Source organism: Lissotriton vulgaris, chromosome 12 (assembly GCF_964263255.1).
Source record: "Lissotriton vulgaris chromosome 12, aLisVul1.2, whole genome shotgun sequence".
Taxonomy (NCBI): Eukaryota; Metazoa; Chordata; class Amphibia; order Caudata; family Salamandridae; genus Lissotriton; species Lissotriton vulgaris.
In genome coordinates, this window is record NC_141700.1 from 136234125 (window position 1) to 136257653 (window position 23529).

A 23529-nucleotide genomic window follows, 5' to 3' on the forward strand; every position below is an offset into this window, starting at 1 on the left:
CCAGACACCACCACCTTTTCGCCATTTTGTGAATTACAACATTCCTGAGTAATTTGCCCAATACCCGCTATTTTAACTGATCTGCAGTGAAAAACCATCATGTTGTTTGCTTTATTACTGCAGCGCCAGCGACCTCCTGCCCAGGATTAGATAAATAAATCATGGCCGCAGCAGGGCAGGCAGCAGCACAGAGGCACCTTTCCCCAACCCTCCTCCCTATTTGGGGACATGCTGAAAGCTTAGGTAGTATACATTCCTCTCATTGGTTACCATTGGCTTGGTGGTTTGTCACTCACATTTGCTTGCTTTATATTTGCTGGGTTAGTATTTGCTACCTTTATTTTAGTCCATTAGAATGTCTTTGTCCCTCCTATGAAGCTTACGCTGCTCACCACCTCTCTGATAGGCTCTTTCTATACTTAAACTTTTCGGAAAGTCTTTTTTTTCCTTTTCTTATAAAACACTGCATGAGTGTGCATATATTTTTGGGCTGTTTTCCTGAGGTACTTCTCTGCTCCCCCCTCCCCGTTCTATCCTTAGATGCTCCCTCACCCACTACTCCACATTGTTTTCTCCGAGTCCTCACCCCATCCCTATGCAGCGCCCCACTTTGATCTCTCCACGTGGATCTCTCTCACACCCTTCTCTTCTCCCGCCCAGTGCTCCACATTGTCCTCTTTCTTGCCTGTCGTGCTCTCTGGCCAGCACTCAACGTTCCTTCCCCAGGCACGCGCTTGGCCTCACAAAGGCTTGAAAGCTTGGAGTCAATCTGCTTCCCCGCCCCCCTGGTGTTTATGGCTTTTCTCGCTCGCTAATGCGTTTTTTTTCTCCTCTTACCCTTCCTTTGATGTTCCTGTGGCCTCTGCCTGTCGCCTCTGTCCTTCATAGCGCCTCTCTGTCGTGGAATCTCAAATTTGGGGACTACATTTTCAAAACAAGCCTGTTCATGTTGACACTTGCAATTAGAATCCTTTCTTTCTTTCCTTTTATCCTTTCTTTCTTTCTTTTCTTTCCTTCCTTTCCTTCCTTCCGTTCAATCCATTCTTGACTTCCATTTCTTTCTTCCATTCCTTCCTTCCTTTCCTTCCTTCCTTTCCATCCTTTCTTGCCTTCCTTTTCTTTCTTCTATTCCTTCCTTCCTTTCCTCCCTCCCTTTCATTCCTTTCTTTCTTTCCTTCCTCCCTTCTTCCTTTCATTCTTTCTTTCTTCCCTTCCCTTCCACATTATCATTCAGCACCACCACGGCATCACTCAGCACCACACCAGGATCACTCAGCGCCACTCCAGCACCACCACAGCACCACCACAGCATCACTCAGCACCACCACATTATCACTCAGCACCACCACAGCGTCACTCAGCACCACCACATTATCACTCAGCACCACCACATTATCACTCAGCACCACCACATTATCACTCAGCACCACCACAGCACCAACACAGCACCACTCAGCACCAACACAGCACCACTCAGCACCAACACAGCACCACTCAGCACCACCACATTATCACTCAGCACCACCACATTATCACTCAGCACGAAAACATTATCACTCGGCACCAGCACATTATCTCTCGGCACCAGCACATTATCACTCGGCACCAGCACATTATCACTCAGCACCACCACATTATCACTCAGCACCACCACATTATCACTCAGCACCACCACATTATCACTCAGCACCACCACATTATCACTCAGCACCAACACAGCACCACTCAGCACCACCACAGCACCACTCAGCACCACCACAGCATCACTCAGCACCACCACAGCATCACTCAGCACCACCACAGCAACACTCAGCACCACCACATTATCACTCAGCACCACCACATTATGACTCAGCACCACCACATTATCACTCAGCACCACCACATTATCATTCAGCACCACCACAGCATCACCACAGCACCACTCGGCACCATCACAGCATCACTCAGCACCATCACAGCATCACTCAGCACCACCACACATCACTCAGCACCACCACAGCACCACTCAGCAGCACCACCACAGCACCACTCAGCAGCACCACTCAGCACCACCACAGCACCACTCAGCACCACCACAGCACCACTCAGCACCACCACAGCACCACCACTCCATCCCTTGCCCACACTCCATCCCTTGCCCACACTCCATCCCTTGCCCACACTCCATCCCTCGCCCACACTCCATCCCTCGCCCTCTTGCCCTGCCTCTATCTCTCACCTTGCCTCTATCTCTCGCCCTCCCTCTATCTATCGCCCTCACTATCCATCGCATCACCACAGCATCACTCAGGGGCACCACAACATCACTATGCGCTACCAGAGCATCACTGAACGCCACAGCATCACTCGTCGCTGCCACATCATTCAGAGCCACCACAGCATCAATCCGTGCAACCATTCAAGAACAACTGATTCAAATATGTTCTCTCAATGTTTCAAACTTTATTACAAATGTCACAAAAAAAGTTAATATTTCACTTCTGTTCTTGTATTTTCATCACAATAAAATACACTAAACATAATCTTCCAAAAAGTTATTTGCAAAAGTTTAAGCTATTGCCTTTGTAAATTACAATAACTTTTATTTAAGTATTAAATATTGAAAAAAATACAACCCATTGTTATTTTTAATATTAATACATCTAAGTCATGTAAATACAACACATATTGCATTACAAATGCTATAGGTGTCACGTTTGCAAAAGTTAACACTATTGGCATTGTAAATAACAAAGTTATTAATTTCGCTATTTTCAAAACAAAAATAAAAAATGTGCCATTTACAATACTAATACCTCTAACTTTACTAATGCGAGCCCTATTGCATTGCAAATGCTTGTTCTGATTTAAGTGGATATTGTGGTTGGACTGCTGCCCCTTTTTGGTGCTACCACTAGGGAGGGCCATACCAAGTGAGGGAAGTTGTACTGATTTCATTAATGTATAGTGTATGTAATGTAGTGTACATTAAGCACTCTTTGTCAGGGTACTGGATGACTGAATATCCATGTTCGAGGCATGTGGGCTGCTGAATTCATATCTGTGCATAGATCGCCACCTAGTGTTGGGTCCGGATGATTGCACATTGTTGTCCTGGAAGAGTCTTCGAAGTATCACGAGATAGGTGGCTCCTCCCCTGGACTACAGTGCGCATGGGCATCGCCTCCATCCCCAGATTGTTTTTTTCCGCCATTGGGTTCGGATGTGTTTCGGTTCCCTCTGTCGGAACCGATAGTTGTTCAACTTCTACTCGAGACCAAAAGGTCTTTAGGCTGGGCGTCGGTATAGTTGCGTACGGGTTTCTTTCTGACTCTCAGCTCCGATCTCTTGCTGCCCTTCCACGTGCTTTCGGCGCGGTCGGGCCTGTACTACACTCTTGCTATGGAGCGAACTCCGTTTAAGAAGTGCCCGTTGTGTCACTCTAAATACTCGCACCTCGACGTGCACCCGGTGTGCAATACCTGCTTGTCGCCGGATCACCGCGAGGACACCTGCATGGCGTGTTCGAAATTCAGGAGCAAGAAGACTTTAAAGATTCGTCGGGCCAATAGGCTCCAGGCTAGGTTATCGGCCACGGCGCCCCCGCCTGACGACATTTTCCAAGAATATGTCGAGGGAGAAGACGACGTTCAAGGTTCGGACTCTAATCCCGCATCCGAGGGAGAGGCCTACGACGCGGGTGAGGAGAACTTTGACGAAGTCACCGACGAGGTAGGGGACGACGATCAGGCTTTTACCACGATGGGAGATAGCTCGGAGGAAGAGCATCCCCAACCTGACTCAGGGGTTGTTCCCCTTCATACGACCCAGGTCGAGGGATCGCCTTCGGGCCTTACCCAAGATCTAACTGAGTCCTACGTCCCCGCCTCCGGGCCCGGTCACGGACACTTATGAACCATCACTTACGTCGAAGAAAACGAAAGTGAAGCCAACTGGTCACGCATCCTCGGATGCGAAACCGAAAGTGAAAGTGGCGCAGGTGAAGAAGGTTCTGGAGGTGTCAACTTCCAAGAAAACCAAAATGGCCGACTTGAAGAGCCACGCCAAAATGGCCGACCCGAAGCCCTCGGGGTCGGCGCCGAAGGCGAAGTCCTCCGACGCGGCTGCGTCGGCGCCGAAAGGGGTCGCGGACCCGAAGACTGCTTCGAAGAAGCGTCAGGGCGACGACGCGCATAGGCAGGGGGCGTCGGCCCCGAAGACGGTGCCTGCCGGCGCACAGGCTCTCGAAGATGAGGGGTCGCTCGAACCGGCCCAGCCCTCTCCGGCCTGGACAAAGAAGGTAGCGGAATCCTTGCAGCGGATTCGAAAGGCCAGTGTGGTTCCCGCACAGGACACCAGTGCGCCTAAGCCGACGCCTAAGCCTGCGAGGGAGCAAACGCCTATCCGTTTCACCCTGCCGCCCAAGTCGGCGCCGAAGGCCTTCGCACCGAAACAGGGCGGACCCTCGAGGGAGGTGTTAACGCCGAAGGCTGCCTTGGCGGTGTCGAAGCTGCGTCTCCAGCCGCTTGCGGAAGAGGAACGTCGTGCGGTAATAATCGACGCCAACACCGGAAAACTGTCGCTCCTCAAACGGAAGATCACGACGGAGCCGACGTTGGAACCCTTTAAGATTCCTCTCAAAAACAAAAGGGACTCCGAGGACTCTCCGGCTTTGGTGGAACCTGTGTCCCCGCAAACCCTAGGACACTCGCCGACGCATTCCGATGCGGACGAGGAAGGTGACGAGTACAACTATCCGGCGTACTCGGATCCGGAGGAGGAGCACGTACCGTGGTCCGCCGGAGGCGACACGGAGGACCCGCAGTCGGCTCAGGACACTTAACTTTTCGCGGCCAAGACGTCCCCGTCTGAGGACTCGGCGGCCTTCAATGCTCTGATAGAGAGAGCTGCTGCTAACCACGACGTCGAGCTGCACTCGGACCCCGTGGATGTGGACTTCTTGTTCGACACCTTCTCGGTAGCCGAAAAGTCTGTCAAAACACTACTGATGCTTAAGGGGGTGCTGAAACATGCAACAGAGGTTTTCAAGGAGCCCACCCGAGCGCGTGTGGTCAACCCTCGCATCGACAGGAAATATAAGGCAGCGCCCACGGATCCTACATATATCAAGGGACACTTGCCATTGGACTCCTTGGTTGTTTCCAACGCTCGGAAGAGGGCGAACTCTCAAACTACTGGTGACGCTCCTCCCCCAGACAAAGAGTCCAAGATCTTTGAGGCCTCAGGCAAACGAATTGCTGCACAGGCAGCTAAAATCTGGAGAATATCTAACACCCAAGCATTACTTGCACGTTATGATAGGGCCCATTATGACACATTAGAGGCCATACTGCAACACTTGCCTGACCAATACAAGGAGGTGGGAGAGATGCTCATTCAGGAGGGTAAACTCATTACGAATGCATCCATCAAATGTGCACTGGATGTGGCAGACACAGCCTCCAGGGCTATCAATACCAGTGTGCTGCTTCGACGCCATGCCTGGCTTAGAATTTCGGGGTTCAAACCCGAGATCCAAACTACGTTCCTCAATCAAACAGTGAATCCTGACCACCTGTTTGGCCCTGAGGTGGATGCCACACTGGAGAAAATGAAAAAAGATACGGAAACTGCCAAGTCTATGGGGGCTCTACAAAGTCAGCAGTTTGGGAGTGGTTCCTTTCGCCGCTCAAACTCCAGAGGCACCTCAAGGGGACAGGCGTCCCAGTCAACCCAATATTACAAAAGTAACACCCAAGCCTCGTATAACAACAAGGGTCGAGGTGGTTACAGAGGCAATAATGTCAAAGGCAGGGGACGTGGAAACAATAGTTCCAGGTCCACCACCACCAACAAACAGTGACGTCTTGTCACTGCCCCCCGACCATGCAACACCGGTCGGGGGGAGACTCCAGCAGTTCCTGCTGGCGTGGAGGACCATCACCACGGACAGGTGGGTGAGGTCTATTATCCAGTACGGGTACTGTCTAGAGCTTACGTCCATTCCACTGGACATACCCCCAAGGAGCCGTCCTATGTCAGGCGAGCACTTGACCTTGTTGCAGCAAGAAGTTCTAGTCATGCTGCAGAAAGGGGCGATAGAGCTTGTTCCATTGCAAGAGCGGGGAACAGGGGTTTACTCCCTGTATTTTCTGATTCCCAAGAAGGACGGATCCCTCAGGCCGATCCTGGACCTCAGGCCCCTGAACTGGTACATCCTCTCGGAGCACTTCCATATGCTCACGTTGCAGCAGGTGCTTCCCCTGCTTCAACAGGGGGACTTCCTGGCTACGCTGGATCTGAAAGATGCCTATTTTCATATCCCCCTGCATCCTTCCCACAGGAAGTATCTCAGATTCACGATCTTAGACCAGCATTACCAGTTCAAGGTTCTGCCGTTCGGGGTCACCACGGCACCGAGAGTGTTTACCAAGTGCCTAGCGACTGTGGCAGCGCATCTCCGTCGCCAGCACGTCCACGTCTTTCCCTACCTGGACGACTGGCTCATTCAAGCAAGGACAGAACAGCAGTGCGTCGACCACGTGTCACGCACCATTCATCTCCTGCACGATCTGGGATTCTCTCTGAACTACCCAAAGTCCCATCTCCAGCCCGCCCACGTGCGACAGTACCTGGGCGCGACAATCAACACTCTGGCAGCCACCGCGCAGCCAAATTCAGTGAGAATCGCCAGTATCCAGGCGCTGATCCAACGATTCAGACCCCAACACTCGCTTCCAGCGAAGGTGTTCATGCAGTTGATAGGCATGATGGCCTCCTGCATCTCCATTGTCCCGCACGCGAGACTACATATGCGTCCGCTTCAGGAGTGCCTTGCACGTCAGTGGACTCAGGCTCATGGGCAACTGACAGACCTAGTGTTGGTGAGCGGTCGGGCATACAACTCTCTGCATTGGTGGAATCCACACAACCTTTGCAAGGGCCGACCATTCCAAGAGCCTGTCCCACAGATTATCCTGACGACGGACGCCTCTCTCCAGGGATGGGGAGCGCATGTACTCCATTACACTGTGCAGGGACTATGGACACTACAGCAAAGGAAGATGCACATCAATGTGTTGGAACTGATGGCAATCTTCATGGCCTTGAAGGCGTTCAAAGTACATCTGTGCAACAAAGTCGTGTTGATCCGGACGGACAACATGACGGCCATGTACTACATCCAGAAGCAGGGAGGCACACACTCTCCACAGCTGTCTCATCTGGCTCAGAGCATGTGGAAGTGGGCCATTCAGAGGAACATCTTCCTCATGGCAGAGCATCTCCCGGGCAAGGACAATCAAATGGCGGATCTGCTCAGCAGGCACAGCCATCAGATGCACGAGTGGGAGATACATCCATCAGTACTCCAACCGTACTTCCAAAGGTGGGGTCATCCAGAGATAGACCTGTTCGCCACAAAGGAGAACGCAAAATGCCAAAGCTTCGCCGCCAGGTTCCCACACCCGCAATCACAGGGCAATGCGATGTGGATGAACTGGTCAGGCAAATTTGCGTACGCTTTTCCCCCAGCACCTCTGATACCGCTGGTGGCACGCAAGCTCAGGCAGCACTCGATGACTCTCATCCTGGTTGCTCCAACGTGGGCTCGCCAACCGTGGTACACCACGTTTCTGGAACTCTCCGTGGTACCGCATCAAAGGCTTCATCTCACTCCCAGCCTTCTGACGCAGAGCCATGGCGACATTCAGCACCCAGATCCGCAACAGCTCAACCTGGCGATCTGGCTCCTGAAGTCCTAGAGTTTGGCTACCTCAATCTACCTCCCGATTGCATGAACATCATTCGGGAGGCAAGGAAGCCCACTCCTAGAGCTTGTTATGCGGCTAAATGGAAGAGGTTTGTCATCTACTGTGTTAACCACGATATTGACCCGCTAGATGCTTCCATTCAAAACATCATTTGTTACCTGTTCCACCTGTACCAATGCAATCTGGCATACTCTTCCATCCGCATTCACCTGTCTGCTATGGCAGCATACCTCCAGAATAGGCAGCACCTGTCACTCTTTAAGGTCCCTGCTATCAAGGCCTTTCTGGAAGGACTCAAAAGGGTCATTCCACCAAGGACCCCTCCAGCTCCAGAATGGAACCTCAACGTGGTTCTTACGAGGCTGATGGGTCCTCCCTTTGAGCCACTGCACTCTTGTGAGCTTCAGTTTCTGACTTGGAAGGTTGCGTTCTTAGTAGCAATTACATCGCTACGGAGGGTTAGCGAGCTGCAGGCGCTCACCATCCAAGAACCTTACTTCCAGGTACATGCTAATAGGGTGGTGCTCCGCACTAACCCTAAATTCCTACCCAAAGTGGTATCCCAATTCCACTTAAACCAGACAATCGAATTGCCGGTGTTTTTCCAAAACCCGGAGACACTGGCGGAGCGCATGCTCCACACCCTTGATGTTAAGAGGGCCTTGATGTATTATGTAGACAGGACAAAAGATTTTCGCAAAACCAAGCAGCTTTTTGTTGCTTTTGCCACACACCACAAGGGAAACGCTATCTCAAAAGCAGGGATTGCTAGGTGGATAGTAAAGTGCATTCAGATCTGTTACGCTAAAGCTAAACGCACCCTCACTATCCCACCGAGGGCCCACTCCACCAGGAAGTTGGGGGCCTCTATGGCTTTCCTAGGTAACATTCCCTTAGAAGATATCTGTAGAGCAGCCACATGGTCTACCACACATACTTTCACTAAGCACTACTGTGTAGACGTGCATTCCAAGCAGCAGGCAGCTGTTGGTCAAGCTGTTCTAAAAACACTTTTTCAGCCTGCTGCAGCTGGCACGGGCGGCCGCCGATAATGGAGGGACTGCTATGTATTCTATGCACAGATATGAATTCAGCAGCCCACATGCCTCGAACTGCAAATGCTACTTACCAGTATGCATCTGTTCTTGGCATGTAGGGCTGCTGACATTCATATCGCCCACCCTCCTCCCCGGCGCCGGTAGCAGCTGCAGTATTCATTCATATATATACATATGCTCATAGCATGGTCATCACTCACATTCTTCACTCCATCTCTGCCAATGGCTAAAAACAATCTGGGGATGGAGGCAATGCCCATGCGCACTGTAGTCCAGGGGAGGAGCCACCTATCTCGTGATACTTCGAAGACTCTTCCAGGACAACAATGTGCAATCATCCGGACCCAACACTAGGTGGCGATCTATGCACAGATATGAATGTCAGCAGCCCTACATGCCAAGAACAGATGCATACTGGTAAGTAGCATTTGCATAATAAGTTTAGTACTTTGTTTGGTACATAAATCTTAAGAACTGACAGGAATAGGAATCTTTAACATGATAATTAATAACTTACATAGCTTGTTTCAATTATTGCTTAAAGTACAGCGATTTTTAACATAGGAATCAAGTGTTTTGTTTCCAAACAGCAATTTCAGCATGTTCCAGAGCATGAGCGGAGATCAGAATGCTTTTCCGTCCATACTTGGTTAAAACAGTTCTCCTCGCTTGACCGCAAGAGCCTGGAGGGACAGTAAGGCTGAAATATATATTGGAATTGCATGGGGTTTTTCTGTTTATGAATGTTTACAGAAACCTCAGGACGATTGAGGGGGCAGAAGGCTTCCTTTCATGTTGTGGGAAGGTGGGTTTGAATGTATGATTGAAACCAAGCACAGGTTTTAGGCAGGTCTGCTAAATGTGGTTTCACATGAGAGTGGGGTTTGACGGGAGCAGTTTGACAATATTTTGAATCATTTATGCTTTACTGTCACTTTCTCTTGATTTTGTGCTGATTCCATGACTTTTCCTTAGGGCCTGACACCAAACTTATGCAAAACAGTGGGAGAACCAAGTTTAAGAGGACGAGCATTGATCGCCTGATGAATACACTTGTTTTGTGGGTATGTAATCTTATACAATTGTTCTAGTTACAGAAGACCCAACCTCTAAATAGTCCTTCCAGTGCACTTAATTCAGTACTGCTTTTCAGTTTCATAGTGGAGACGGTGAGCTCTGTTAAGTGCATTCTCATTGAAATTGGTTATTATCCTGGTGGACACGCATAATTTCAATGGTAGACCGAAACCCAGCTCTTTTGAAGCACATCCGCTGTTAAAATATCCATTAATATTATGATAGAGAACTTCAAGTAGATAAACCGAAGTCACTGACTCACGATTTGAGTCCCTTCTTGACTTTTGTGCTGGGGCACTGTAGTACTTTTCTGGCGAAGTCCAATAATGGTGTGTGGAACTGTCAAGCAGTAACTCACTGTTCCCAGTTTTAAGTACATACATGCAGGTCGCAGAAATTCAAGAGCAACAACCTGATGTCCACGCCAGTACCTGTAACGCTAGGCGTCCCCCAAGGATCCTCTCTATCCCCAACTTTGTTCAACCTAGTCATGGAACCTCTCACCACCTTGCTACAAGCATCCAATGTACACTTTCACATGTATGCCGATGACACCCAACTTTACCTCAAACTGCAATCACCCAATGACATCCTACTCCTGAACTCAACGATCAGATGCACCCAATCCTGGCTTGCCGACAATCACCTCAAACTCAATGCCCTGAAAACAGAGTTCCTTCTGATCGCACCTCCAGCGAAGATATCCACCACTCAACATTGGCTTAAACTCCTAACCGCACTTAATGTCCAACCCACCATCGTGGAATCAGCAAAATCTTTAGGCATAACACTCGACACCAATCTCAACATGCAGCAACATATCAGCAAAGCAACAAAGGGAGCGAACTTCCAGATCAATACTCTGAGGAAACTTAAACCCTACCTCCCAGCCAAAGACTTCCAAACTGCGGTGCAAGCACTAGTCATCCCACGAATTGAATACGGCAGCACCGCCCTCTGCGGACTCCCACTAACTACAACCGCACCACTAAAAGCATCTCTAAATGCTGCAGCGAGACTCATCACTGGGTCAAAAAAGCACTCCCACATTACCCCTGACTTGAAATCCCTGAATTGGTTGCCGTTTGAAGCCAGAATACATCTGAAAATCGCCTGCATGACACACAAGGCGGTACACTTAAACTCACCCGGCTACCTTGCTCAGAAATTGACAATCTCTGGGGGAATCAGAAACACGAGAGGCGCAAACAATCTTCTGCTGAAACCTCGAAGATTCCGGAAGGAGAAAACATACAAGCGCTCTTTCTCAGGAATGGCGCCTAGGATTTGGAACTCACTCCCTCCCGAAACCAGGCTTATATCCTCCACTACACTCTTCAAAAAAGAAGTAAAAGCTATCCTCATGGCTAAATTCACCTGTACTACTATCTCGAACCCTATTAACACCCTGCAATGATCTGTATTACTTGCTTGACCCCTTATCTATTTGTACGAGCTGTCTTATCACCCACTTGATTGCTTTGCAGTCACCCAATTGTATTATTTGTACTGTATGATCTACTGATGTACTTATTTGACTTTGTTCCCTCATGTACCCTTCTGTACTGTGTGAACTATTGATTTACCTATTTGACTTTGTTCCCTCATGTACCCGTCTATGTAAAGCGCGCTGATATCTGCGAAGATCTTGTTCGCGCTATATAAAACTCTGAAAATAAATAAAATAAATAAATAAATATGCGTTATTAGAATTTCAGAGACTATTATTCGAAGTGGTTTTTTTTTTAAGTTGATGAAAATATTTAACGTTAAGTTCATCTAGACAGATGGTAAATCTACTAATGTCACATTGAACTCTTGTCTGTATGCCAAACATTTTTTCATGCATCATAATAATAAAAAAACTCTTTGTGCCGGCGATTGTAAGGTTCGAGGCATGTGGGCTGCTGAATTGATATCTGTGCATAGATTGCCGCCTAGTGTTGGGTCCGGATGATTGCACATTGTTGTCCTGGAAGAGTCTTCGAAGTATCACGAGATAGGTGGCTCCTCCCCTGGACTACAGTGCGCATGGGCATCGACTCCATCCCCAGATTGTTTTTTTCCGCCATTGGGTTCGGATGTCTTTGGTTCCCTCTTGTCGGAATCAATAAAGAAACAGTAAACTTTCATCGAGACCAAAAGGTCTTTAGTCTTACGTCGGTATTGTCTTGCGTTCGGCTTAACAACTTCCTCGGCTCCGAGCCGAGCTCTGTACTTCCGCGTGCTTTCGGCGCGGAGGGCCTTGTCGACGCTCCAGACTCATCGACCATCCATCATGGACCGAAGTCCATTCAAAAGATGTCCTGTGTGTAACTCGAAGTACCCACACATTGACGTCCACCCGGTGTGCAACAAGTGCCTGTCGCCGGACCACGATGAGGCCAATTGTATGGCCTGTTCGAGATTCCGGTCCAAGAAGACACTCAAGCTCCGTCCGGCTGCGCGCCTGGAGGCCCAGCAATCTGCTCCGGCGCCTACGGACATTTTCGATGCTGGGGAGGTCGAGGATGAAGATATCCAGGACGTCTCAGAATCTAACCCCGCGTCGGATGTCGAGGAAGACTACAACGCTGAGGCCGAAGCTTTCGACAACGAAGAAGTCGTCGAGGAGGTAGGAGACGACGACGTGGCCCTAGGGGCCTTGGAGGATAGCTCGGACGAGGAGCTTCCTCAGACTGACTCTGGGCCGTGCCACTCAATAAGGCCCAGGTCGAGGGATCGCCTTCGGGCCTTACCCAAGACCTTGATGTGCGTTCCTCGGCCCCGCCTGCAGGCCCGGCCACGGACATTATTACTGAGTCACTCCCGGTGAAAGTGAAACCGAAAGTGAAAACTACGGTCTCGGCGCCAGATCCTGCACAAGGGCAGATTTCGAAACCGAAAGTGCGCATCGCATTGGTCGGATCGAAGACTTCGGAGGCCTCGGTGCCGAAGAAACCTAAGATGGCCGTCGAGCCAAAGGGCCAAGTCAAGATGGCCGAGCCGAAGGCTACCACGTCGAAGACTAAGGTGAAGGGGTTAGACCCGGTCGCATCGGCGCCGAAGACTATCGACGCCGGCAAGGGTCGAGTCGACCACAAGAAGGCTGTCGACGACACCAAGAAGTCTCTTGCAGACCCGAAGAAGCGGCCCGATGACCCGAAGGTCCTCTCTGCCCCGCCTCCACACGACAGGGCCAAGGGGGCTACGCCAAGTGTGTCGGCTCCGAAAGTGGCCTTGAAGGACTCCACTCCGAAACCGTCCTCGAAGGACTCCATCGAACCGGCGCGTTCATCGGCCGCGTTCACGAAGAAGGTCACGGAGTCCCTGCAGCGCATAAGGGACGGCACCGCAGCAGCCGAGCCGAAGGACCCTCCGCCTGCCAAGCCTCTTGAGAAACCGGCAAAGGCGTCCACGCCGATCCTCTTTACCTTACCGCCTAAGACGGCGCCGAAGGCTTTCGCTGCTAAACCGGGGGCCGGCGTGCCCGAGAAAGTATCTTCGACGCCAAAGTTATCGTTGGTGGTCCTTGGCCCGCGGCCTCGACAACTTTCAGAGGAGGAGCGTCAAGAACATTTCATCGACGCCGAAACGGGCAGGCTTTCCCTTCTGAAGAAGAAAATCACCCCAGAACCCCAATTGGAGTCTTACAAAATCCCCCTAAAGAGGAAAATGGACTCTGCTGGTGCCCCAGCTTTGGTGGATCCCATTTCACCACAAGCTCACGAGGTCTCGCCCACTTACTCCGACGTGGACGCTGGTGAGGGCGATGACGAGGATGAATATAGCTATCCAGTCTACACAGACCCAGAGGATGAGACCGAGCCCTGGTCTGCCGGTGGTGAGCCTGGGGACCCACATTCAGGACAAGACTCTCAGCTCTTCTCTGCTAAAACTTCACCTACTGAAGACTCTGCTGCTTTCAATGCCCTCATTGAGCGGGCAGCAGCCAATCACAATGTCCAGCTGCATGCTGACCCTGTGGACGTAGATTTCCTATTTGACACCTTTTCTGTGTCTGAAAAGACTGTGAAAACTGCCAATGTTCAAAGGCGTTTTGAGGACGCTGCTGAGGTCTTCAAAGAACCCACCAGGGCAAGAGTCATCAACCCGAGGATTGACAAAAAGTACTGATCCAACTTACATTAAAGGACAGTTGCCGCTGGACTCCCTGGTCGTCTCGAATGCCCGGAAGAGGGCAAATTCTCAAACTACGGGTGATGCTCCTCCCCCAGACAAAGAGTCCAAGGTCTTTGAAGCTTCGGGGAAGAGGGTAGCAGCGCAGGCAGCTAACATATGGCGCATCTCAAACACACAAGCGCTCCTGGCGCGTTATGACAGGGCACACTACGACACCCGAGAGACCCTTTTGCAACACCTGCCTGATCAATATAAGGAAGGGGCTGAGATGCTAATCCAGGAGGGGAAGCTGATCTCCAACGCTTCCATAAAGTGCGCTCTGGACGCGGCTGACACCGCTGCGCGCGCCATTAACACCAGTGTTATGCTTCGGAGACATACCTGGCTGAGAATCTCTGGTTTTCAAGCCAGACATCCAAACCACCATCTTGAACCAAACAGTCAACCCAGATCACCTGTTTGGCCCGGAGGTTGACACTACCCTTGAAAAAATGAACAAGCATTTACAATGCAATGGTTTCGCCTTTGGAAAAGTTAGAGCTATTGGCATTGTAAATGACAAAATTTGTATTTATGTGTTGGTTTTGAAAACAGATAAATAAATGGCATTGTCATTTACATTGCCATTAGCTTAATCTCTTGCAAATCCGAAACCTATTGTACCCTACGGACGACAGCAGACAGCAATTACTACCACACACACACACCCAGAGCCACACACCCACACACACCCAGAGCCAGCCACACACACACACACCCACACACCCAGAGCCACACACACACACACACACACACACACACAGAGCCACACACACACCCAGAGCCACACCCAGAGCCACACATACCCAGAGCCACACACACACCCAGAGCCATACACACACACACCCAGAGCCACACACACACACACACCCAGAGCCACACACACCCACCCAGAGCCACACACACACACACCCAGAGCCACACACACACACACCCAGAGCCACACACACCCACCCAGAGCCACACACACCCACCCAGAGCCACACACACACACTCAGGAGAGCAAGCACAGCGAGGGGGCAGGGAAGCAAGCACAGCGAGGGGGCAGGGAACTAAAAGTAAAATACTAAAAATAAAATATTCCATGTCGCAATTAAAGTTACCATCAGCCAGTCACTGGTTAATGACTGTAAAAAAATCATCATCACTTATGTACCGAAGGGAGGAGTAAAGAACCTCAGGGTGCCCTTCAGTGTAAAAGTCTTCATTGGCTTAGGGTGCAGGTGGGCCTTACTTTTGTTTGAGCAAATGATGTGAACAGGCCCTGTCCCGTCCTGATGCTCTGTTCAGGACGGGGATGATCAATAAAATGATAATGAATTACCATGTTATTTTTTATCTCTGGGGGTTTGGGGATAATTTAAGTGTGGCAACACTCCTCTGCTACAACAGAGGAACTGTCCCTGCGTTCTGCACCAATAGAACTTATACTGACGAGGGCCCTGGCACTTATTTTACAAATTAAGCACTGGTCGCCTAGCTATGTAGCTATGTAGCAAGGCTTTGAATACCGGTGGGAAAGAAGATGCATCGACTGTCAGTCCTGCCCACAGACCTCAGGGCAGTGACTAACCAAGGAAGGTAGATAATGACCAGAGTCAGCAGGTAGGTATAAACTGAAAATACACAAGTACCTCTAAAGAAGTTGGTACAGGGTTTCCCCACCCAGGTGCTGGATGAGTGTAGGGAGTGTTCCTCAACTTCAGGCTCAGAACTTGGGTTGATTAATAGGAAAGAACATGGACTGAGGTGGGCACTTGCATGTGAGAGCTGGGAGCAATACTAACAGCCCAATATACAATACATCCCAAACTATCTGCTTAGAACAACAGAAGCACTATTAACTACCAGTTATAAACAAACACCATTTTCTTTACTATGCTGATGAAATACCTTGTAGCAGTCACAACAGGTCCAGTGTACTCATGCTCACCATACAGTGTATTCCTGCTGGAGTACCCAGCCCTGGTGGTATACTGGTGGGACCACTTCGAAAAAGATGGTGTCTTGGAAGGAGAGACCCAGATACTGGTAATACCTAGATAGAACAGCCTACACAGAGGGTTGCTGGAGATTCTGACACAGCCCAGTGAGAGATGGCATACCGTGGTGGTAGTAGAGAAAAGCAGGATTGAGGATGCAACAAGTCAGAAAGAGAGGGCTGCGTTAGGATTCTGGCAGAATGCTAATGGCAAAGACAAGGCAGCACAACATTCAGAAAGAGTGGCATCTCTCCGTACAAGGCCCTGGGACAAATACAACACTTTTGAAAGTCTCTGCGGTCTGCGAATCCCTTTGAGGCTGGATGACCTTTCCACGCACAGCAGCTGAAGCAGCCAAGATTTCCTGGGCAATAAATGCAATGGCAGAAGCTGGATGGAGAAACTTGCTGACTATGGTCATCCCATCTAGAGGGAGTGCATTGAGTCGTTTGACCACAACAAGGTGTCCAGTATTCCACATGCACTCTTCAGTATTCCAGACTGGCAGGAGTTCGTACTCAAGGCCTACAGTGAAACAGCACACATCCCCTGTTTGCCTAATGCACAGGAATGAAGACATCGAGCCCTTAGCAGCAGGGGCTGGTGTACTTTCCATTTCCCACACCAACATAGTTGGACAAAACCTGATATGGGAGATGTTAAGCAGCATTTTATTGGATATGTTGGAGGTCATCGTGATACAGGGAAAGAATCATATGCACCCAGAGGCTTGCCTTTGCTTTCAAAACACTAGGTCCTGGCCATCCACAAGAACATGCATGCAATCCAATCCGGGGGGAGGAGGGGTTCCCCGACAGCCACTAGGGAGGTACCTAAGCACCACAACAAACTAAAATACGACTGTTTCCCTAGACGGTATACAAAAGCACTCTTGTTGCCAGTAAACAAGGTCGCACCATCACCTGGGCACATGGGTCAGCCCTACACGCCACACACAACACAAGCAGTAAAATTATCAACGCATTTTCAGAAGACAGTCTGTAGCATTAACAATTCAGCGTTTAAATGATATGCCAACACGAGGAATAGGCCCCCAGCGCAGCAATCGCGCCTCACCGAGTGTTTCCGTGACTCCTTCCACGCAGATCGGCCCAGCCTCGCACTCCTGAGGACTTTAGGCGCCCCGCGCCTAACAGAGCACACTCGCTCCTTGCCCCGGCCGGTCCCGGTTGCTCTCCCGCCCGCTCTCGACAATCCTACGAGCGGCGGGGGAGTTATGCAGGCACTCGGCAGTTGGGACGGCAGGCCGGGGGCACAGGGGCACTCACGGTCTCCTCGGCGGGGATGGGTCTCCTCCGGGAGGCTCTTCGTCGTGCTTCAGGTGCAGCTCCTCCGCCGATGGCCCAATCAGGTCGCTGCTTTGCAGGCGAGCCCTCACAACCACCCGGGAGTCAGCCAACGGCAGTGCGGCTCCCGGGGCAACCCACGATGACGAACCTTGAGCGGCCAATCCCTGCACAGCTTCAGTAGTGACGCGACGGCGCACGGGCCAATCCCGTCGCGGCGTCAGTGAGGGGGCTCGACTCCTGTGGCCAATGGGAGCGCGGCGGCTTCGATCTCAGCTACCGCAGCTCCCGGTCACGAACACAGCTTGCAGAGGGTGTTTCTGGCCCCGGGCCGCGACGGTGATTTAGCGGCCAGAGATTTTCGGGCCGCAGATCGCGGTCAGCCTGCTTCCTCGCCAGCAGATCGACACGGGGGATTATAAGGCACAGGGAAACACCACGGGTCTCCCCTCACCCCTGAATCTGTGCCGATGAGCACAGCGATCGGGCCAGCTCTTCTCGGGGGCGTTCCCGGCTTTTGGCTGACGTATCATGACGTAGCCAAAAGCCAAAGATTCTCGGGAACGCCCCCGTGTGTGGTCCGGCATTGACGGACGCCTCTCTGTTCCAATGGCTAGCCTCCATTTATTGAGCTAGCCAATGAAGCAGAGAGGCGTGTTCAAGTCACCCATACTAGAAACTACAGATTTCTCTGGAGGAGGAGCCTAACGGCTCCGTCCCCCAGCGAAACCTAAAAAGGACACTGACACTGCAAAATCCATGGGTGCCTTGCAGTCCCAGCAGTTTCGGGGTGGGTCCTTTCGTCGCTCCAATACCAGAGGCACCTCAAGGGGTCAGCTTTTGCAGTCCGCGCAGTTCTACAAAGGCAGCACCCAGACTACTTATTTTTTTTTATTTTTTATTAAAAGACCTTTATTGAAAGCTAAGCCATTGACATCACCAAGTCTTGTACAGTTTCACACCGCACTGGTACACACAACACAAGGAGCTTATGATCAATTATCAAGAAATATTGTACACAGCCAGAGTGCCGGCATCCCGGAGGCCCGGCGGCGTGATGTAGTGACGCTATCCCAGTATAATCAAGAGAGATGCCCCTCCGTGTGCAGCAAGTAGAACAGTGTGTCAACTGGCCATCCCAGAACGCAATCGCGGCAGTAAGGTCTTACGTCGAAATGAAGTCAAAGGAAACTACCCCAACTACCATCCCAGCTCCCCCCCCCCCCTCCCTGAGTGTGATTGTGGAACTACTACCTTCATTTAATCGTGAGTAAACCATGGTGTGCCTGCCGTGTGTCCCAAGCCATCCCCCCGTAAGTGTATTTGTCCCCCCAGTTTCAATCCCCATCAACTACTTCGGAGTAAGCATGAGCGGATTTTGCGGATTGGCAATCCGCGAATTTGCGGATTTGCGAACTCGCAATCCGCAAAATCCGCGAATTCCCGCGAATTTGCGGATTTTTATTTTTTTTTGTGTTCGCCCGTGTTTCTGCCAGTTCGCGAGGGTTTTTACAATTTCGCAATTTGCGAACTTACCTGTTGGGTCGCAAGTTTTGCGAACTTGTTGTTTCTACGTGTCCAACCTGTTTGGGACACTCTTCTTCATCACTGCCACTCTCTGTCACCACTGCCACTCTCTGACTACTCATGCCACCCTCTGGCCCACCCATGCCACCCTCTGTTTCATCACCACACCCTCTGGTTGTCCAGTGTACATTATTTTCGGCAAAGCAAAGCACACCTTCCCTGCCTCAAGTGACCTGAATTAATTTGGGGCTGATTAATGTGTCACAGAATATTTTTTTAGCTGGCACCTGCTTCCTTAGTGCGCCCTGATTAGTGATCTTTTGCACTTGCTAAGTGCTTTCATTGTTGCAAAATTAGTTACAACACCTGCCCTGCCCCAACTGACAATAATGAATTAGGGGCTGATTAATGGATTTTAACTTCCAGCCTGGCTCCTGCTTGTCTCCCTTAGCTGTAATTCATGACCTTTGTGGCATATGTGTAACTATTCTGAGGTTCAGAGCAGGGTCACATAATAGTTTCAACTGGCAACTGAACTCTGGAGGGGCCCCTCAGGAAGCACTACAGGAAATGGCTACTAATGATGTGCCTGAACTTTTGAACCTGGTAAGTAGTTACTTTCAGTTTTGCTTAGAACGTATTTCTGCAATTTCGCACTTATTCGCGGGGCGCGAACTCACGCGAACAGTGCGAGCAGTGCGAGCAAAATCCGCTGCTCGCGGATTTGCGGATTTTGCAGGAAATTCGCAAATCTCGCGGATTGCGGATTTCCCGAAAATCCGCAAAATCCGCGAGCGGAACGGATTTTCCGCCCATGCCTACTTCGGAGGTGTCTGAGCCGCCGTCCTCCCCCTTTTGCAGGTGTTCCTTGTAAAGGTCCGAGAAATTCTTTGGCCTACTCCTGGGCGGTAGCAATTCGCTGTATAGTTCTGTTTGAGTGCAGCAATATTGTAGATCCCTTAGCCATCTTGTTTTGGCAGGGAGGGGCCCACGCATCCAACAGGCAGCGACCACTCTCCTGGCCAACAGCAGAGCCATATCAACCAGCCGGCGCAGGGAAGGGGCTAGCGGCTTAGAATAACCAAGGAGTGCTAGTGCCGGAGTACGCGGCAGCGACTCCCCCAAAATCTGGTCAAGCTCCGCAAACACCTCCCCCCAGAAAGCTTGTACACCGGGGCAGAGCCACGCCATATGAAAGAAATCAGCCACCAATGTTCGGCAGCGCTCACACTCCGCAGAGGGGCGAAGGCCATATCGATGTAACCGTTCGGGGGTGTAGTACACCCACTGGAGGAATTTGAAATGCACCAGCCTGTGCCTACCGTTCAGGGAGATTTTGCTCATGCTGGAACAGCAATATCACCACATGACGTCATCTATAGGGGTTTGCAGATCGTCCTGCCAGGCTGCCCTAGCTTTAGAGGGTTGTAAGCGCTGATGCGTCACCCCCAACTTGTTGACTTGTGAAATTATTTTGCGGGTGATTTGGATTTAATGATATGAGTCAGTTCAGGGATCTCCTCAGGCTCCTCCATGGAAGAGCCCAGAACCTCCCGGAACGCAGAGCGGAGCCTGTGAAATTGGAATTTCTGCAGTAATGAGGGGCCCGACTCTGTGGGAGTGAGCTGATCCCAGGTCTTCAGAGTACAGTCGGAGAACAAATCCTCCATTTTCACAATGCCAAGAGCACGCAAGGCCTCGACCACTCCCTTCTCGCCCAAGGGGTCCAGCCAGAGAGCCCATTCAACGGGCATCAATGGGGAGTACAGGAGATCACAGCCGCGAGTTCGCACCAGGGCATGCCATGCGTGGTTGGTCGCCTTAAGAGAGTCCAGCCTTCCAATTGAGCGATCCGCCGGGAGGCAGATCGTGGCAGGCAGGGGGAGCGGGTCCGCAAACAGCCTTTCCAGAATGAGGTGCGGCGTGCATGCGTCACCGTGTATGCAGGAGTGGAGATGAGAAGCTTGCGCAACTCGATAGTAGCGCTCCAGATCCGGAGCCCCCAAACCCCCCATCTCGCAGGGGAGAGTCAAAGTCGCCCACCGTATTCGTTGTTGCTTGTCGCCCCAGGCCAGCCGGATCATGACTTGCGTGAGCTGTCTAAAAAACGACTTTGACAGAACCACTGGTATGTTAAGGAAAAGGAACAGGAATCGGGGTAGCACTATCATTTTCATGAGAGCGATCCTGCCCAAGAGGGATAGTGGGAGTCTAATCCAAGTGTCGACATCGTCTACCAATTTATTGAATGCTACGCCGTAGTTATCCCGAACCAGGACCTCGGGATCAGTGTGCAGGCGAATGCCCAAGTACCGGACCGAGTCGGTGGTCCACTGCAGTGGGTACTCCATGTCAAAGGGTTGTATGACCGGGGTGAGAGGGAAAGCGATGGGCTTGTCCCAATTCACCCTCAGACCCGAGAGTGATCCAAAGCGGACCACCTCCCTGAGTACCGCGGACAGATTAGACTCCGGGTTCCGGACGTACAGCAAAGTGTCATCAGCGTACGTCGAGATCCCTATTTTGTAGGTGGGAAATCTTACACCCTCCAGACTGTGGTACTCCCGTATGGCACAAGCAAGGGGTTCCGCCACCAGGGCATAGAGTAACGGCGACAGAGGGCAGCCCTGTCGAGTCCCCCTGCCAATGTAGATCGGCTCCGACACTCTGTCTCCCAACCGCAGTCTGGCGGATGGCCGATGGTACAGCGCCCCGATTCTCTGCAGAAACGGTTTGCCCAAGCCCAGCTTCCGTAGTACTCTGATCATGAAAGGCCACTCAACCGAGTCGAACGCCTTTTCCATGTCTAAGAAGATTGCCAGCGCGCGGTTCTCTTGCTTGACATGTTGCATCGTGCCCAACACCGTGCGTATGTTGTAGGTTAAATTTCTACATGGGACAAAACCAGACTGTTCCGGAGCGACCAGCTCTGGCACCAATAGAGCCAGTCGGTTGGCGAGGACCTTGGCATAAATCTTTGCGTCCACGTTCAGCAGACTAAGTGGCCTGTACGAACTGCAAAGATCTGGAGGTTTCCCCGGCTTTGGTATAGTGACCAGCAACGCCTCACGCATGGTGAGTGGCATCTCACCATCCTCGCAAATAGAGTCAAAGAGGGCAACCAGATGCGAGAGCAAAATATCTTTGAAGGCTTTATAAAAGCCAACCGTAAGTCCATCGGAACCCGGCGCACTCCCCGATTTCATACTAGCAAGGGCCTCCAGGATTTCGTCCTCATGGAAGGGGGCCATCAAAAACTCCCTATCCGAATTCTTGAGAAATGGCATGGCAATGTGGTCCAAGTAATCGTCCATTTCGCTCTCCACGCCCTGCGTCTTGGACTGGTAAAGTTCAGTATAGTAGCGTCGAAAGGTCCCTAGTATCTGTTCCTCCTCAACGACCGTATCACCCTCCGGGGTCCTCAGCTCTTCAATAACCAGGGGCCTCCGCGAACCCCGAACCATGCGAGCCAACAGGGCGCCCGGCCTATCTCCCTCACCATACACTCGGGCCGTGGCGTATTTGCCCATGTAGAGAATTTCTCTATCCGCCAGAGTCTGATACTCCGAGATCAGCTGGGTGAGCGCCGGGCCATCGTCAGTGCTAGGAGCCGATAATTGTCGATTCTCTAGTTCCGCTAGCTTAGTTTCTAAGGCTGTAAGTTCCCGCCTAATGGAGCGTAGCACACTGGAATGCTTGGACATAGCCATTCCTCTAATGAACACCTTGAAAGCCTCCCAGACCGTGAAAAAGTCTTCAACCGAGCCTAGATTAGTTGCGAAATATTGTTCTATGTCTTCCGCCAGTTCACCTCGAAAGGCATCATCCAGCAGAGCGAAAGGAGGAAACCTCCAGGTGAAGGCCGGTATCCCCTTCCTGGCAGTGGAGAGGTGCAGCAGAATGGGGGAGTGGTCCGAGAGCGTGCGCGGGAGAACTTCACACGCGCTGATACCACTAAGGACCGGAGGAGACGCTAACCAGTAATCTATCCTAGTATGCACGTTGTGAAAGGCCGAGTAGTGTGTAAAGCCGCCCTTCGTGGGGTGTTTGTCCCTCCAGACATCCACTAGGTCTAATTTAGTCAACTCGGCACTCATATAGGCGGCAGAAGCTACTGGTCGCCGAGTGGGGCCCGCGGAGCGGTCCCTGGCGGGGTCAAACACAAAATTAAAATCCCCCCCCCCACAACATCCCAGGCTGAGCATGAGACCTACAGTGGGCAGACAGAGTCACATAGAATTCAGGGTGCTCATAATTGGGGCCATATACATTAACTACCAGCAGGTCAAGTCCCTTACCCACACATCTAGCTAGGACATATCTACCCTCCGTGTCCGCATGTACCGGGATCAATTTCAATTGTGAAGAGGGATTAGCCCAGGTTAACACCCCCCGGGCATGTGTCATGAAGCCTGCTGCCACTATATTCCCCACCAACCCTCTGGATTGCAACATCCTACTGTTGATAGGCAAGTGTGTTTCTTGCAGCAGGGCCAAATCGACATGGTGTCTGTGTAGGTAGCCGAGGACCTTCCTCAACTTTCGAAAGTCGTTCAGGCCTCGGACATTCCAGGTTATTAATTTCAGCGTGTGTGGTGCATGTGTGGGAACATTCATCGCAGCATGAGACATTGCAAGGGCCTATGAACCCTGTTGGCATCAG

At 51.1% G+C, this 23529-nt stretch overlaps 1 protein-coding gene across 2 annotated transcripts in view; it reads left to right on the top strand.

The window, feature by feature from the left end:
• The window catches only part of ATP8B2 (ATPase phospholipid transporting 8B2), a 470208-nt gene that overhangs the window by 196573 nt on the left and 250106 nt on the right, over positions 1-23529 (top strand). For both annotated transcript variants that reach the window (XM_086947594.1, XM_086947593.1), the window contains one exon: positions 9788-9876. In XM_086947594.1, the coding sequence (XP_086803720.1) occupies positions 9788-9876 (89 nt within the window). The remainder of the gene's footprint in view (positions 1-9787; positions 9877-23529) is intronic.